The sequence below is a fragment of the Panthera onca genome, chromosome C1, assembly GCF_046562875.1.
Source record: "Panthera onca isolate mPanOnc1 chromosome C1, mPanOnc1 haplotype 2, whole genome shotgun sequence".
NCBI lineage: Eukaryota > Metazoa > Chordata > Mammalia > Carnivora > Felidae > Panthera > Panthera onca.
Genome location: NC_138346.1, coordinates 184,581,917 through 184,599,053, shown reverse-complemented (window position 1 = coordinate 184,599,053; position 17,137 = coordinate 184,581,917). Strand labels below are relative to the sequence as shown.

The following is a 17,137-nucleotide window of genomic DNA, read 5'->3' as shown; positions in this document are numbered from 1 at the left end:
TATGCTAGTGGTTACTGCTAACGTGTATATATTGTGAGGTCAGCTCTGAACTCATCGGGCCTCTCTGTATGGAGCACATACTCTTTGAAACCTTGATATCGTCTACCTCTTATTCTCTATTACAAGCATAAGTGCTTCATGGTGGGTGCCATGATCTGGCAAGATGTGCATCCCCACAGTACCCAGCAGTGTTCTTTAGCCTTCCTTGCCCCTCTTCTGAGATGGCACTGGCCTTATATTATAGTTGTTCATGTCAGTGTCTCACTTGCTGAACTGTGAGCTCCTCAAGGGAATGAGCCTATATGCTGCACCCAGAAACACTCATGCTTAGCTTGACCCTGCTTCAAGTCCTCAGCACTTGCTGTTCTCTCTACCTGGGACTTATCCTCAACTCATGTATCAACTACCACCTCTGCTGAGTGGGCTCTCCTGACCACTAAGTTACTGCCTCCACTCCACATTCTAGCACACTATTTTTTTTTTTTTTTAATTTTCATAGCACTACCAGTATTTGAAATAATCTTACTGGTTTATTCATTTGTCTTCTCCACAAGGAGATAAGCTCCATGAAAACAGGGGCCTTATTTATCTTGTCTGTTGTATTCCCCAGTTTCCTAGAACTGTGCTTGGCATACAATAGGTGCTCAAGAAATATTAACGGATGCTGAATCAATGCTAAATTAAATGACTGGGGGTGGGCATTTATACCTCTCCTCCAAGACTGAATAAGGTCAGGGTTGTAGAGACTACAAAAAACAGAACATGTGGTTCCTGCTTCCAAACTGGTTGAAGAAAGAAGCAGAAGAACTAAGACCAGGTGCCAGATGTGAAGCACAATGGCAGAGGGAAAAGAGACTCAGGCTGCGGCCAGAACAGAGCTTGAGGGCAGGGACCATCCTACTCATCTTCCTACATGGCGGTTGGAGTAAGCGCTCTGTGAGTGCCTGCTGAATTGTCCTGGGCAGACAGCCCACTGTGGTAATGCCAGCGGACTGGTGAGATACAGACACTGTGTAGAAGCTGGCCTCTTGGTTTGCAGATATTACTACTCAGTAAGTTCCAATCTGTGGATGTGGAGAGATTCACTTAAATTCAGAGTATTTAAATATAGGTACACATATAAGATCATGTTTTGGCTAAAATCCATGTTATTTATTTATTCAACAAACAACTCAGTATCATCTATGTTCCAGGCCATGTCCTTGGCACTGGGAATGGAGATAAACTCTGGCCCTCAAGGAGCTCACAGTCTAGTGGGGAAAAAAAGATACATACATAAATAATTATACTTTAAAGTACGGAAAGGGAGACCACTATGGGAGGCAAGAGCAAAGGAACCAATCCTAAGGTTAATGTCCGTAGGAAAGAAAGATCTGGCTAATGGGAGGGGTTTTTTTGTGAAGAACAGATAAGGCAGTGGTTCTCAAAGTGTGACTGGTGAATTACCTACATCCCAGTCATCTGGAGCACATCTTAAACGCAGATTCCCAGCACCTTCTGAAAAGATTATGATTCAGCAGGGTGGGGGACCTGAGAATCTGCATTTTAAAGTGCTCTAGGTAATTCTACTGCAACTTAAAGTTTGAGAACTTGTGAGATAAGGTTTGCTCTTTACACCAGAATGAAGAATGATCTCCGCATCTGAAACACCGATTTGATCTTTAATGACAGGAGGGGGAGGAGAAAAGAGTGGTATTGACATTTATGAAGCTCTACTGTAGTCTACGTGTAAGTCTGTTTAAATTCTCACAGTAATCCTATGAGGTAGATATTATTATGGTCCACATTTTACAGATGGAGAAATAGAATCAAAGGCTTTAGATAATTTGTTCAACATTACAGAGCTAATGAATCCCAACACGACATCTGAGCCCAGATTCACTTAACTCTAAAACTCGTCCACTTCCCGTAACATCATGTCACACCAGGGTACAAATTTACTGACTGTCACAATTTTCTTTTGGTTCTTTGCCAGATCTTGCCAGGTAAGTTATAAAGAACAGCCAGATGGCATTTTGACCATGTCCAATATAACTGTCCATGTATACATTCTTTGCTGGCAAGTGGGGATACAGAGCAAAGCTGGGAGGAACGAGCAGCCAATTAATTCTTATTTCTTCTCCCATCATCTTATTTCTTCTCACACTCTGGTGGAGGTGTTATAAAAATGTACTATGGCCAAGAAGTGGGTCCATCCAGAGGGAAAAGCACACATCGCTGGATACCCATGAAAGCAACTCCAACCTGATGTCAAAAATTCCTGGGACTTGAAACATCCAGACTCAAGTTTCTCAAAAAATGAACTGTCAGAACAGAGGCAGATCCAGAATTTGCATTAGGAAAGAGCTCAACCTTTAGAGAAACTGTGAAAGGCTAGCAGCTTTTTCAGCTTAAATACACACGATCTCTTTCTACACACAGACTCAGAAGTACAACAAAACAGACACAGCTCAGAAAACAATGGAAAGACCAATCCCATCTCAAGAGCTTAGAGACAGGCCCAACCTATAAACAATCTTCCATAATAAAGAACATATACACACACAGTCTAAAACTCCTGGTTACATTCTCACTTACCAATTCAGTGTCACACAGGCAAACCACAGGCAGGAGCGGCAAAGTTGGAGCACATCAGATCAGGAAAAGGAAAGGCATAATAAAGGGGGTCGATGACAATACTGGGGGGGCTCTGGTACCTCAGATTCAGAAGGCTGGTGTGTAACCACCACCCTCTTCTATCACTGAGCTGGGAGCCACAACAATGACACTACAAACCAAATGTGAGTTTTCAGCGCTGGAGAGCTCCTTTCTTGTATTTGGCGTTTCAAGCAACTGCTGAGTCCAAAGATAGGTTTTGATCAGTCCACTGATTCACACTGACACCAAGGGCAGCACAGAGGTTAGATTTCACTGTTTAGTGTAAAAAGACTGTAAGCCAGACTTTATTTTATTGCTACATTTTCCCCACACCCAATCTGGGAACATTTGCTTCCACCTACTTTTTCATTTAATACTGGCATGGTTTAGAGTTGTTTAAAACAAACAAAGCAAAACATGCAAATCTGGATCAATCCTTTCCTTACAGAAGTGTTGATTTGTTGACACTGTACTGACTCCCCCCCCCTCCAAATACACAGCTTCTAGAGGAGGAGGTACCACAAACTATGGTTTAACAGTACGCAGGCACCATACTGGTGTATTTAACTACACCTGAAATCTACAAGACCCTCCAAACCAGCTACACTAAAGGCAACTCTGGGGACATGTACATTAAGTCTTAATCCTGATAGCAATATCTGGTTGTTCTAGATTCTAAACAGGATATTTGGGCTACGCCTTTGGTCAGCCAAGGGGCACACAGGAAGAGTATGCAAAGCCCACGTCTAACTACAGCAGGTCGTCAAGCTTATTACCCTGTCACAAGTTTATACATATGAGGAACTAATCATTTGGGAGCTGTACGGTGCATAGCACTATTACACTGTGTAAAGTCAAATCAACCATCCTGTGGATCCTTAGCTCTCTCTGGTTATGACCTCAAACACTTAAAAAGGAAAGCTTAAATACGCTGGCAGATAATTCTCACAATGTCTGCTACCTTCATTCCTGAATATCAAGTAAAAGGGCTCACCTCCATGACTACTTCTTGCAATAAGCACACAGGTCAACTCATTAGAGACTGCTCCTTATACCTGTTAAGCTCCAAAAGTTCAAGGGGGCAGGTGGGCTTTAGAAAACTATCCAGGGCTGAGCAGACGCTGTAAGCCAATCCTTACAGCTCTAAGTCTTATCCTGGTTCTGGGCACATTTCAGTTCTGCTCCAAGTCCACTTTGCTCCAATTCAGCGATGACAGACATATATTTGAATTCATTTGGTCTGAAGTTAAAGGTCTCCACTAACTCGTAGGTCTCCTTCCGGTCAGTGGCATAGAAGAGCTGAACTTGGTTGGCAATGCACTGTGCCTCAGCAACATTCTGTAAGGTAGAAAGAGTAATGAGGTCCTTCCCTGCACAGGGCCATAAAGCTCTATCTCTGAGTCCTGTGGCAGGTGGAGGGGCCTTACCCAGGAGTCACTGCTTCCAGAAAGCTTCTCTGACTCCTTGACATCCAAGTCTTTGTTAGGTGCCCCTTGTCTGTGCATCCAAATTACACCATGCTGACCTCTACCATAGTATGTATCATATTAAATTGTATGTCCTTTTTTTTCCCTCTTTTGCTTTTTTTGTGTCTTCCCTAGTATGAATTCCTTAAAGTATGTGCTTGCTCTACATTCCTGCACATGGTCACATCTGGTCAATGTTTGCTGAATAAAGTAACAAATATGTCAAAAATGTTCCTTTTCATTCAGTTCCTCAGTAACTGTTAGGTATATCTCAAGGGAGGGAAAAAGAGCAATAGTTACCCACCTCCAAGAACCAGTTTGTGAGTCAGTACTAAGTTCTTGACTAACCAGACATACTCTTGAATAAACACTGTTCCTGAAACCACCTCAGTCAGAAAACTAGTGCCAAAGTCAGCTGTGTGGTTCTACAGTTTGTCCACAAATTCTAAGACACTTTTTTCTTTGAGGGAGCCTAGTTTCCCTTTCCTTGAGTGTAGGCTGTACGTACTGACTTGCTTCTTCCAAATGGACCACGGTGAAATGAAGAATGACTTCTACTAAGTCACAGAAGACACTGCAGCTTGTGTCTTGCTATCCCTCTTGAATTACTCTGGGGAAAGTCAGTTGCCAAAGTCATTAGGACATTGGAGTAGCCCTATGAAGAAGCCAATGTGGCAAGGAAATGAGGCTTCTTGCCAACAGCCATGCCATGGGGTTGGAAGTGGGTCGTTGAGCCCAATCAACCTTCTTTTCAGATGACTACAGCCTGAGCCAACATCCTGGCAGCAACTTCATGAGAGACTCTATGCCCAGAGCCATCCAATTGTACTGCTCCTGAATTCCTGACCCACAAAAACTGTGAGGTAATAAATTTTTTTTGTTTTAAGCCACTAAATTTTGGAATAATTTGCTATGCAAATCTACCAGCAAAGCTCCACGGAAGAGAAGGGTCCACCTTCTCTAAAGCTCAGCGGTGGGGAAATGGTACACTCACTCTATGTAACAGAGATAGGGTCAGGACACAAGGTACACTCTCAAAACCTTACAAAAGAACTACCTCAAACAACTATTACTTTTGCTTCCTATGCAATCCTCTAGTTCTAGCTGGTCAGAGGCACTTACTCACCATCACTGTGTTCATATGGCCAAAACCCAACTGCAAAAGATAGTGGGAAATTCCCACTAAAACTAACTGCCAAAAGTGTGCTATGTCTAGCTACAGAATGATGAAAATGGATTTATGAATACCATAGGCTGCTTTACCTCCATTCCCTCCCATGGGGCTTTCAGGTAATTTCTCACAGGCAGGGACTAATCTCTGAGACTGGATTTTCAATCAAAAGCCTTCTTCCAAAACTCTGGGTATTTCAAATTAATAGAATTTTAGAGCTGGAAGGAGCCTCAGAGATCACCCAGTCTTCATTTAATAGGCCAGGAAGTAAAAGAAGATGAGGCTCAGGGATGGGTCCAAGGTCATATGACTAGCAAATGGCAGAGCCAGGACCAGTCCTCTGGACTGCTAGACTGGTACTCCCTCTACTTCATCCTGATACTGTTTCTGGTGGGGCAAGATAATTAAGACTGGTCAAGACTGACAACTACTTCATCAATTTTACCTTTCCTCTACTCAAACATGCCTCAAGAGTAAACCATTTCTAAAGCAAGTGCACTGCCATAATTGGAGGCAGATACCACTACTTTCTGGTCCTATGAACTATAGGGACCTCCAATTATCAACTTTAATTCAAGGCTCAGAATAGTGGAGGTAAGGGTAGTTTTAGCTGTGTTCATTTTAGAACAGTGCTGTCCACACTGCAGAGTGCTAGGGGCTCTGTGGAGGTGGCTCAGGTCCCTTTACCTGTGTCGGCTGTTATATCAGAGATTTTACATAATAAGATTTTGTTTGGATAAAGGGTTCTAACCACTAGTATGGGAGACATGTGTATTTGTCTCTCACAGAGGGTTATGGAAAGCCCCCTCCCCCTGCCTTAGGTCTCAATATGAAGCAATAGTCTCCCTTTCTAGGACCCAAGAAGATAAACACATTCATTCCTATGTTGCTCAATAAGGAGGTATATTAAATAGACTGATTCTTCCCTTTCTTTCAATCTTCATAGATACTATCAACTTACTAAATCCTGTCCATTTTACTATCTACTTTTAGGGCCCCTCTCTCTCCATCACCCTTACTACTCTACTTCAGGTCTTCCCTATCTCTTGCTAACACTATTGCAACTGTCTTCTAAATGATCATACTGACTAGGCTAGAACTAAAATATATTTAGGAAGCAAATAATTAAGGTAAATGGCCTTGATGTCCAACTTTTTATGGGTCACTCCCTGTTCAAAAACCTTTAATGACACTTTCATGTTCTCAGGATAAAGCTAAACCTCTACACACAACCCACCAAATGTTCCTTTTAATATATTAGTTATATCAAAAATCATATATATGTATAAAAAATATCATATATATATATATATATATATATATATATATATATACACACACACACACACACACACACACACACACACACACACACACATATATGATACCAAACTGTAATACCTCCAGTCATTTTATGCCTCCGAGCATGTACTTTTGCTATTCCCTTTGCCTGGAACATTCTCCCTCACCTCCCTTTTTATCTGGCTAAATTCCTGCTCATCTTTGAGATTCAGCCCAGGGATCTAGGATCTCCCTCCTCCTCCTGGGCCAGGTAACAAACGCCCCCTGCATAAGCATCCCAGTACTCTACCCTAGCACTGACTGCATTCCAATGAAATCATCTATTGACACAGAGGTGGAACCAAATAAGGTTTTCAAATATTCTACTAAATTTCGGCATTAAAGTTATCAGTTCTCAATTCTGTATGTTTCTCTTCATTTGCCTTACTGTTTTTGGAAGTACTATGCCAAAGTGCAAATTCATGAAAGAGCAGCAAGGGATCATATATTCATATTACATCTCTATATTTCCCATCTCGGAGTCACAGGCTCTACAATAAACTCTATCATGTCTAGTTTTGTACTGCGAGTAAGAAACTCACAGTCACATTGATTTCTATGAGGCAAATGTATATTGTTTGGCATGCTGTCCAATACTATAAGGCCAGGAAGCAAATTTTAATCTTGATGAGGCCTGTGCTGCAGTTTGAGACCACCAGAGTGAGGTGGTAAAAATGCCAGAGCAGAAGGGCCTCCTGTGACCTCTAGAGTCCACACTTTCAATATGGTTAGATGCTGGGCTTTGCTAAAGTCCAGAAAAGAAAGTCTCTGTGTTACTCCCTCCTTCCTGTGGTCAAATCTTAAACCTTGTCATTAGCAGTAACCATATCCCCTCCAAATCTCAATTTGAAACATCCACAGTTGGTCTATATTTTCCTATCTTTTAAGCTCACTCCCACCTTCAAAAATCTTTTAACTCCACCAGAACTCACAATTCTTATGGTCTCTAAACCTTCCTTATGTTTTCACTTCCCTCTTTAGCCAGCTTGCATTCCACAGTCAGTAATTATAATCATTCTTTTGCACTCACCTTTAACTTCCCGGTCTCTTATACTTCATTAGACCACTTGGCTGAACTATAACCCCAGATAAATCCAAATCTCAGCCCTCTCTCTGTGCCTGTACCCACACAGCCAGTCTCTCTTCCATTCTCCTAGACCACATGTTGACAAACACTTTCTGTAAAAGGACACATGGCTAGTATCTGAGGTTCTCCTGGCCCTACAGTCTCTGTTGCAACTACTTAACTCTGATGTGGACCTAAAGCAGCCATAGATAATATGTAAATAATAAGTATGGCTGTGTTCCAATAAAACTTTATTTATAGACACTGAAATTTGAATTTCAAACTGTGTTCCAATAAAACTTTATTTATAGACACTGAAATTTGAATTTCAAACACTTTTCATAGGCCATGAAATATTACTCTTCTTTAGTTCTGCTCCTTCCCCCTCCAACCATGTAAAGATATAGAAAACATTTTTAACTCACGGCCCTTCTAAAAGCAGATAATGCATTGGATTTGGCCCACAGGCCGTGGTTGCCAACTCTGTCCTGGAAAACCATTTCACTTTCTCTTTTCCACTCAATTGTCCAACACCTATTCTTCCATCTTCCCTCTCAGCTGATGACCTTTCTTTCTAAGCAATCTAGAGATAACTTCTTCAAGATACCACCCACACCTTTATCCACTTAACTGTATTTGTGTCTGTATATATTCTGGCTTCTCTCCTATTATGATATTTCTGGCAAAGATCAATCCCTCATTTCCAGACTTGCCCACTTAAAAATACTTCAACAATTCTCTCCTCTTTCTCCTGAATTATCAGTATTTCCCTCTCTACTGAATCTTTCCACCTGCATATAAATATAATGTTATTTCTCTCATATTTAAAACAAAAACATTGTTGTCCCCACATCTCCCACTCCAGCTGGTGTCTCATCCTCTCCTTCCCTTCACAGAACCATCCTTGAAAAGACTTGTTTATGCTTACTCTTTGTAATTTTTCTTCCCATTCTCTCTTAAATGTACTCCAATGTTGCTTTTGTCCCACCACTCCTCTGAAACTGTCCTTAAAAAGCTCGCTAATGACTTCCATGTTGTGACATCTAGTAAATCCTCAGTCTTCATCTCATTTGCACTACCAGCAAGTGAGACTTGGCCAGTTGAGCATTCCCTATTCCTTGAGACATTACATCTTAGCTTTCAGGGCATTTTACCATCTCACTGACTATTCCTTTTAAATCTTTGCTGAAGCTTCCTCATGTCTCCAGGCTCAGTTCTTAGGCCTCTTTTCTTTTTATCTTCATTTACTTCCTTGGTGATTTCATTCAGTCTCATGGTTTTGTTTTTGTTTTTAATGTTTACTTATTTACTGTGAGAGAGGAGACAATTCCACACACAGCTCAATCTCACAAACCTACAGACCATGAGATCATGACCTGAGCCGAAATCAAGAGGTGGATGTGCAACTGCCTGAGCCATCCAGGTGCCCCCAGTCTCATGGTTTTAAATAATAATCTGCCTGCTGACAACTCCCATATTTATATCTCCAGCCTGGACCTCCCCCCTGAACTCCAGGCTCACTGGAGTTCTACTGCCTACTGCTTGGATATCTAACAGTTACCTCAGATTTAATATATCCAAAATTGAGCTCCAGATCTTCCTCTCAAATCTGTTCTTCCTGAAATCTTATCTAAGTTAACGGCAACTCCATTCTCTTGGATAGGATTTTGGGTGACTGCCAGTTGAGTGTGATGGTGGAAAGAAGAATGGGAGAAATAGGACTGAACAGTTTTAGGGATAATAGGGAAGAAGAGTTCCAGTTCTGGTTCCAGACTTGGGGCTTACTGCTACTATGAGATACCAGCTGAGTGTCCTCACTTTTTCCTTCTCTGTAAGTGGCTGGTAAAGAGAGAGAGGAAAAATAAATGGGTGCTGTAATGAATCTTGGGGGGGGGGGGGGGAAGAGGCACTAAAGTGTCCACTGTCTTGAGGACATCCTGAACTTAAATCCTGCCAAATAAGAGAGACAGAAATGAGCAAGGACTAGACAAACCAGCTGTACAAGAACCATAAAACTGCTCCTGGCCCTGGATATACAGAAAGAACAAACACAATGGATATCATTACCTATGGACATATGGTTGATGCTCTACAGGAAAAGGAGGAAGAGAAATCACTATGTATGATGAAGGTAGTACACATGAACAGTGTGCAGGAAGATAAGAGATTGAGAACTATTCTAGACTTTGAACTCTTCCTTATACTTAAGAAGCCATTTGCTTGTCAACACTCTCTTACTTGAAACCCTTCGGGCCAGATGTGTTTTGGAGTCAGAATTATTGTATTCTATAAAGGTGATAGGTACATTAGGCAACACCCCATAATCAAACACATTAATATTTCCTTAGTAAAATGTATGACTATTCTACATCAAGTGGGATTAATAAGGACTATAAGTGGCCTTACATCAGTTTAAATGAAGATTTAGCTACCAAGTAAGTTCTAGTCAGGTAAGGTTTTGTGACCAAATGAATTATGAGGAAACCTTGTTTTCAGAGCTTATGGACTTCAAAATTGTGAATAAGTGATTGAGTTAGTGATTGCACTAACTTCAACTTGGAGGAGCTCTTGCGAGACAAAATTATGACCAACTTTAAGTAAGAAACAAGTACATGTAGGTCTCTGGAATTTTACCTCTCATGATCTTTGGCAGAAGGATAGTACCTTCAGGGCCACCAAGTAAATCCAAAGAGATGAAAGTTAATTCTTACCAGAAATGTGGTATCCATTTCTGCTGTCATCAGCACTATGCCCTTTTCCTCCTTAAGTTCAGGGTAGTGATATAAAACCAACTGGCTGGCTGCAGCATCCCCTCGGGTCTGTAAGGACAAACACTTATCAAGGCTCAATAAGGTACCACCACACAAAACTGCAATTTCAGAGCAATAGAGAGTCTGGAGGAAATTTGGGCTCTTAACAGCCCCTTGGGTGGCCAGTGAGTCAGAGGACCAGTAGGTGGGGGGGATGGTCAGGCTTGCCAAGGCACCGTGAAACTGACAGTTTGCACAGTGTTATTTGTGTCTTCAATTGAAAAGGGTTTGGCTTTTTTCCCAGAAAATGTTTACAGTAGGCAGTGAATCCTTCATCATGGCCATATATTTAAAAACAAAACGGCACAAGCAGCTACCAAATCAAGTTCTAAAGAAAGCAATATGCCTGTGTAATTGCCACTTTTATGGACTAGTGCATTTCACAGTTGAAATCTACTCCCCTTGGCTGGCTCTGAAGACTGAGCTCTTTTAAGCTGCAGCAAACAGCTGGAGAGTTTGCACATGGGCCAGATTTGTAATGTGCAGTTTTAAAATATAATCTGAGTGGGAGATAGGGGGGAAAAGAAGAATGGGAACATCATAATTTCATGAAGAGTGGAGAGGGTAGTGGTTATCAGACCTCAGTCCAGACTAGGAACAGAGGCTGGGTTCAAAGTTAAAGCCTTCATATAGTACAGGAGGAAACAACTATACATTTAAAAAAGATCTCTGGGTTTCATCTCTAAATTTCAGCAAGAGTCTTTCTAACTATCAATACCTAACTATTGCTAGGGTTCAGCCTCTCAGTTTCCCCCCCATATACTTCAAATATATTGATCATTTTGATCATAATTATGTTTCTGGATTTTTTTCTTATACTTGTCTAAGAGCTTCAGAAGGGCAGGGACCTTGTCTCACAGGTCTCCAAGTCTGAACATCATCCCTAACACAGTGGCATAATGGTTCAGTTCACAGAGTTTTGAGTCAATCAAATCTAGCCCTGGCACCTATTACCACACTCATCTATATTAGCTTCCTAACTTCCTAGCATGGGCTCATGTTCTTCTCTCTAGAGAAATAATGACAGTAACTATCTCATGGGACATTTGTGAGGATTAAAAAACATGATGTATATAAAACACCTGGCATATAGTAAGGTGTTTTGTTTTTTTTAACAAACATGATACAATTTTAGCATATAATCACATGGGATACATAAATGAAGAAACTCTTATTCTTTTTTTTTTTTTTTTTTAATTTTTTTTTTTAACGTTTATTTATTTTTGGGACAGAGAGAGACAGAGCATGAACGGGGGAGGGGCAGAGAGAGAGGGAGACACAGAATCCGAAGCAGGCTCCAGGCTCTGAGCCATCAGCCCAGAGCCCGACGCGGGGCTCGAACTCACGAACGACGAGATCGTGACCTGAGCCAAAGTCGGACGCTCAACCGACTGAGCCACCCAGGTGCCCCAAGAAACTCTTATTCTATCTTGTACTTCTTTTTCCCCAGTGTTCAAAGCCATTATAACACAAGCTTGTGGATTTGGGTGCCAGATTTGGTCTCCAAATATATAATATAAATCCTAGTTATGATCTGATTTAAACTACTGACTTCTTTTTTAAAAGTTTCAAATGCTTTGGATTGAATTTCTTAATTTAATATTTGGGAACAAAACAAAGAAAGAGAAAGGATGGAAGGAAGCAAACAAAACGACACCTATGGAATGGAAACTATGCATCTAGCATCTTGGAAAGTGCTGACTTGGTTAATAAAACACAAGCAAGACATGGAATCTACCTTAGGGTTAAAAAGATAATCATCATAGTTCACCCATGTTTGTTAAGTGAGGCACATGCAGCAAATGGTATAGAGGTCTGGGGAAGAGACACAAGAGACCAGATGCAGTCAGAAAATATGTTTTGGGGTCTTTTCCAATTTCTAGGTATTGACTAGGGTCTAGACAGCTAGCCCGATACACAAAGTATGACAATTCATCAATACCAAAGCAAATACTGCTGGGAGTTAGTAGATACTGTACCCTCAAACCTCAGCAAGGGCTCATAGTCCCACAAAGGAAGACTCCTTCTTCTAGGGGATGAGTACAGGCCACCTACCTGAATATTTATAAGTGCAGTGAAGTGGAGTTCAGTACCTGTCCATTGTCCTACAAAGAACTCATAACCTTCCCTTCTTGGTAGTGCACATAGAAACTATGGGAAATAAATACACAAGGATATAGATGAATAAATAAAATCATTTGTTCTACGTCCAACCACTTATATCATTTGCTCCATTTCTTCACTGTTTGGTCTTTAAACACTTTTTAAATTATGAAATTCATAAATGATAATCTAACAAATAGTCATATGCTTCCCAATCCACCTAAGAATGAAAGCATTAGAGATCCAATTGAAGGTTTCTTTCTCTGTCACCCATTCTAATCCCATTCCAGAGTAACATTTATCCTGCATTTGGTGTCTGTCATTCTCTTTGAGGTTTTTATACTTTAAAGTGCATGCACATATCCATAAACAAGAAATATTACATGTTTAAAAACCTGTTGCATGTTTAAAAATTTAAATCTTACAAACTATACGTACACTTGGCAACTTGCTTTTTTCACTTCACACTATACTTCTGAGATTTGTCTATGTTGATAAATAAAACTCTAACTCATTAATTTTCACTGTTGTATGAAATTCTACTCTAGAAGTTTATCACAATTTATCTGTTCTTCTACTGATAATATGAGTTTTTCAATTTGTAAACTTTCTAATGCTGAATTAACTTTTGTTCCAATTATTACAATTGCTTTCTATTCTATCATTTGAGGCTGATACTGGAGCATGGTTCTAAACACAAAGAAATGATTAGTTTTAGGTTTACGATGTTTAGAATTGGGGATGAGTGGTAAAGAGAATGGTGCCAGAACAAAACAAAGTAGAAACAGTCCAATGCATGTTAGTCACGAACTGTCCCCTTATGACCAACCACTCAGGCTCTATTTTATTTTTATTAGATGACATAAACTCAGTGCCTAGCTAACAGGCAACTGATTTGATTTCTGTCACTCCTGGTCAGGGTACATTTTCTAGAATTTTGTAAAAATGGAACCAAATAACCTATACTTCTTTTGTATGATTTCTTTCATTCTGTGTAATTGTTCTGTGATCTATCCATGTTTTTGCATGTATCAATAGTTCATTCCTTCTTTTTTTTAATGTTTATTTATTTTTGAAAGAGAGAGAGAGAGAGAGAGCGAGCATGAGTGAGTGGGGGAGGGGCAGAGAGAGAGAGGGAGACACAGAATCTGAAATAGGCTCTAGGTTCTAAGCTGTCAGCACACAGCTAGATGCAGGGCTCAAATGCATGAACTGTGAGAAAATGACTTGAGCTGAGGTCAGATACTTAACCAACTGAGCTGCCCCAATAGTTCATTTGTTCTTATTGCTGAATATTATCCCACTGTATATGTATATATACACATAGCACCCCCACCGCCAATTTCTTTATGTACCTGTGATAGATTTGGGTATCTTTTAATATTTGGTTATTACAAATAAAGCTGCTATGAACATTTGTGTTATATGAACATATGCTTTCAATTCTTGGGAAAATATCTAGGGAGTAGAATAACTGGGTGGTATGTCAGGTATATGTTTAACTTTTAAAGAATCTGTCAGTTTTCTAAAGTGCTTTTACTGTTTTACACAATTATATCAGCAGTATATGAGAGTTCCAGTTATTCCACATCCTCACCAACACTTGGTATAGTCAGTCTTTTTAATTCTGGTCATTTTAGTGGTATCTCACTGTGGTTTTAATTTGCAGTTCCCATTATGAATAATAATATTGAGCATCTTTTCAGGTGCTTATCTGCCATTCCACTTCCACTGGTGAATTGTTTGAATCTTTTGCCCATTTTTAATTGGGTTGCCTGTCTTCTTAAGTTGTGAGTTTTTAATATATTCCTAGGTACAAGTCACTTGTCGATACATGTCTTGCAAATATTTTCTCCCAGTCTGTGGCTTGTCTTTTCAAATTTCATAACAATGTCTTTTGAAAAGTAGAGAGTTTTATTTTTTATTTATTGTGGTAAAGTATATGTAACATAAAAGTTATCATTTTAATTATTCTTAATTTTTTTAATGCTTATTTTATTACTTATTTTTGAGAGAGAGAGTGTGAGTGGGGGAGGAGCAGAGAGAGGGAGACAGAGAATCTGAAGCAGGCTCTATGTTCTGAGCTATCAGCACAGAGCCCGACGTGGGCTTGAACTCCTGAATTGTGAGATCATGACCTAAGCTGAAGTCGGATGCTCAACTGACTAAGCCACCCAGAAGCTCCACATTTTAACTATTCTTAAGTTTACAATTTAGTGGCATCAAGTACATTCGCACTGTTGTACAACCATCACCACCATCCATCTCCACTTTTTTTAATTTTTCCAGACTAAAACCCTATACCCATTAAACGGGAACTCCTCATCCCCTTTTCCCCCATCCCCTGGCAACCATCATTCTACTTTCTGTCCACGAATTTGACTATTCTAGGTACCTACACCTATTCTAGATCTATAAGTGGAATCATACAGTATTTGTCCTTTTGTAACTGGTTTATTTCACTGAGTATAATGTCTTCAAGGTTCATTCACGTTGTAGCATGTGTCAGAATTTCCTTCCTTTTTAAGGCTAAATAATTTTCTATTGGGTGTATATACCACATTTTGTTTATTCATCCATCAGTGGACACTTGGATTGCTTCCATATTTGAGCTATTGGGACTAATGCTGCTATAAACATGAGAATACAGGTAGAAAATTTTAATTTTGATGAAATCTGATTTACTGATTTTTTTTTTCTTTTATAGTTTGGGCTTTCTGTGATATACTTAAGAAATCTTTGCCAAAATCAAGATCACTAACATTCAGCCTAAGATTGCTTTTTTAAGGAGTTACATTTACATCTATTACCTATTTTGAGTTAATTTTTGGATATAGTATGAGGCAAGAGTAGAGATTCATTTTTTTTGCATATGGAAAGCCAAACTGTTTTGTACCATTTGTTGAAGAGATTATCCTTTCCCCATTTAATTACCTTGGCACCTTTGCTAAAAAATAACTGACCACACATGTTGGTCTATTTCTGGATTCTCTCTTTGGTTCTGTTGATCTATATGTCTATCTTTATGCCAATAACACATTGTCTTCATTATTGTGGCTTTATATTAATTCTTGAAATCATGAAATGTAAGTCCTCTAACTGTTCTTTTTTTCAAAATCATTTTGTTATTCTAGGTCCTCTGGACATCCAGATAATTTTTAAAATCACTCTGTCAATTTCTTTAAAGAAAAAAAGCCTACTGGGATTTTGACTCAGATATTTACTCTAGAGATCAATTTGGGGGGAAAGGACAATGATAGTGAGTCATCCAATTCATGACCATAGTATACATCTCTCCATTTACTTAGATGTTTTTATTTTCTCTCAGTAATGTTTGGAAAATCTATTTGAGAATCTTAGAAATTATTACAGACACCAAATCAGCTGGTCCACCTCACCAATTCCCTTTTCCTAAGGTCTTCTGGCAGCTCATTACTCCAGCAACAATCTCATAATTCCTTAGGCACATACAATCAGGATAGCATGGCCAAAATCAAAAAGAAACTGCCAATAAAATAGAACATTAAAGGAAGGTGAAATTATTAAGGTCTCAGGTGTTGCCTCCCACATTCGCTTATACTGAAAGAGATCCAAATCAGAAAGGGCTACACTGTGTCACAGGGCTAAAAAGCCAGAGACACTTATTGGGACAAGTAAGTCCCATGATTTCTTAAGGCTGAAAATCTCACTTATCAGTAGAGTCAGCATGTGAGCATCTTTCTTAAATAAACAGAACACTATAACATGTGAGATAGTATGGAGTATGAAGAGATTGGCTAGAAAATATCCTTATTTGGTAGAATTGATAAGCAATCCTCATACGACCACTACAAACTTACTGTTGGACAGGACTGAGCTCGGGTCCAGATCAAGTCAAACTTCTCTTCCTACAGGTCAGAAAAGAATAAAATTCAAAAACAAGAAGACATAAGGCCTCAACCACACTTAAATTCACCAATATTGAATTCTATTCAATATTACTAAAAATATCTCTTAAGTTCCATTATTTACAAATCCCTCTTATGACAGAGAGAAAAATGTGATGTTACGTTTTGCTGCTCGTTGTCAGAACTACACGTCAAGAGTGGGTATTTCAAATGTTCCAAACTCTGCAAGAGACTCTGCCAAGTGCCACTGAGGCTGTCTGAGGGAGAGCCAAGAATGCCTGTTCAAACAATGAGTCGGTATTAGAGATCTAACATATCACAAAAAATATAGATCCTTTTGGCTGTTGAGCTCATGAAGGGCAAGGGTATATATGTGTAAGAGGTGGGGAAAAAATGATAGCAATACTCTCAGAGCAACCAAAAGGCCTGGCTTTATTTTTCCATCTCTAAGTTTACCTCCTTAATCTTAAACTCATACATGTAAATTCAGTATCTATTTGTGTGCTTGATATAACTTAACTTAAATGGCTTCCTCTTTAGGAAAGAAGAATAGTGGAAGAACTAGCTGATAATCCAGTACATCAAATACTTCCTTATGGCAGAAGTCATTGTAAGGGCACCGAACCAGAAGAAGCCAGCAGCACCCCTTCCCAGAC

General features: G+C 39.6%; 1 protein-coding gene across 2 annotated transcripts in view; it reads right to left on the bottom strand.

The window, feature by feature from the left end:
- Positions 1 to 1,130: 1,130 nt before the first annotated feature.
- ATPAF1 (ATP synthase mitochondrial F1 complex assembly factor 1) overlaps positions 1,131 to 17,137 on the bottom strand; it is a 28,122-nt gene continuing 12,115 nt past the window's right edge. The window contains exons 6-9 of one of the 2 annotated variants that reach the window (XM_060626573.3): positions 16,434 to 16,481; positions 12,547 to 12,642; positions 10,393 to 10,500; positions 1,131 to 3,975 (exon numbers count right to left, since the gene is read on the bottom strand). In XM_060626573.3, the coding sequence (XP_060482556.1) occupies positions 3,781 to 3,975; positions 10,393 to 10,500; positions 12,547 to 12,642; positions 16,434 to 16,481 (447 nt within the window). In that variant the 3' untranslated portion in view covers positions 1,131 to 3,780. The remainder of the gene's footprint in view (positions 3,976 to 10,392; positions 10,501 to 12,546; positions 12,643 to 16,433; positions 16,482 to 17,137) is intronic. The other variant, XM_060626574.3, reaches the window with a different exon arrangement.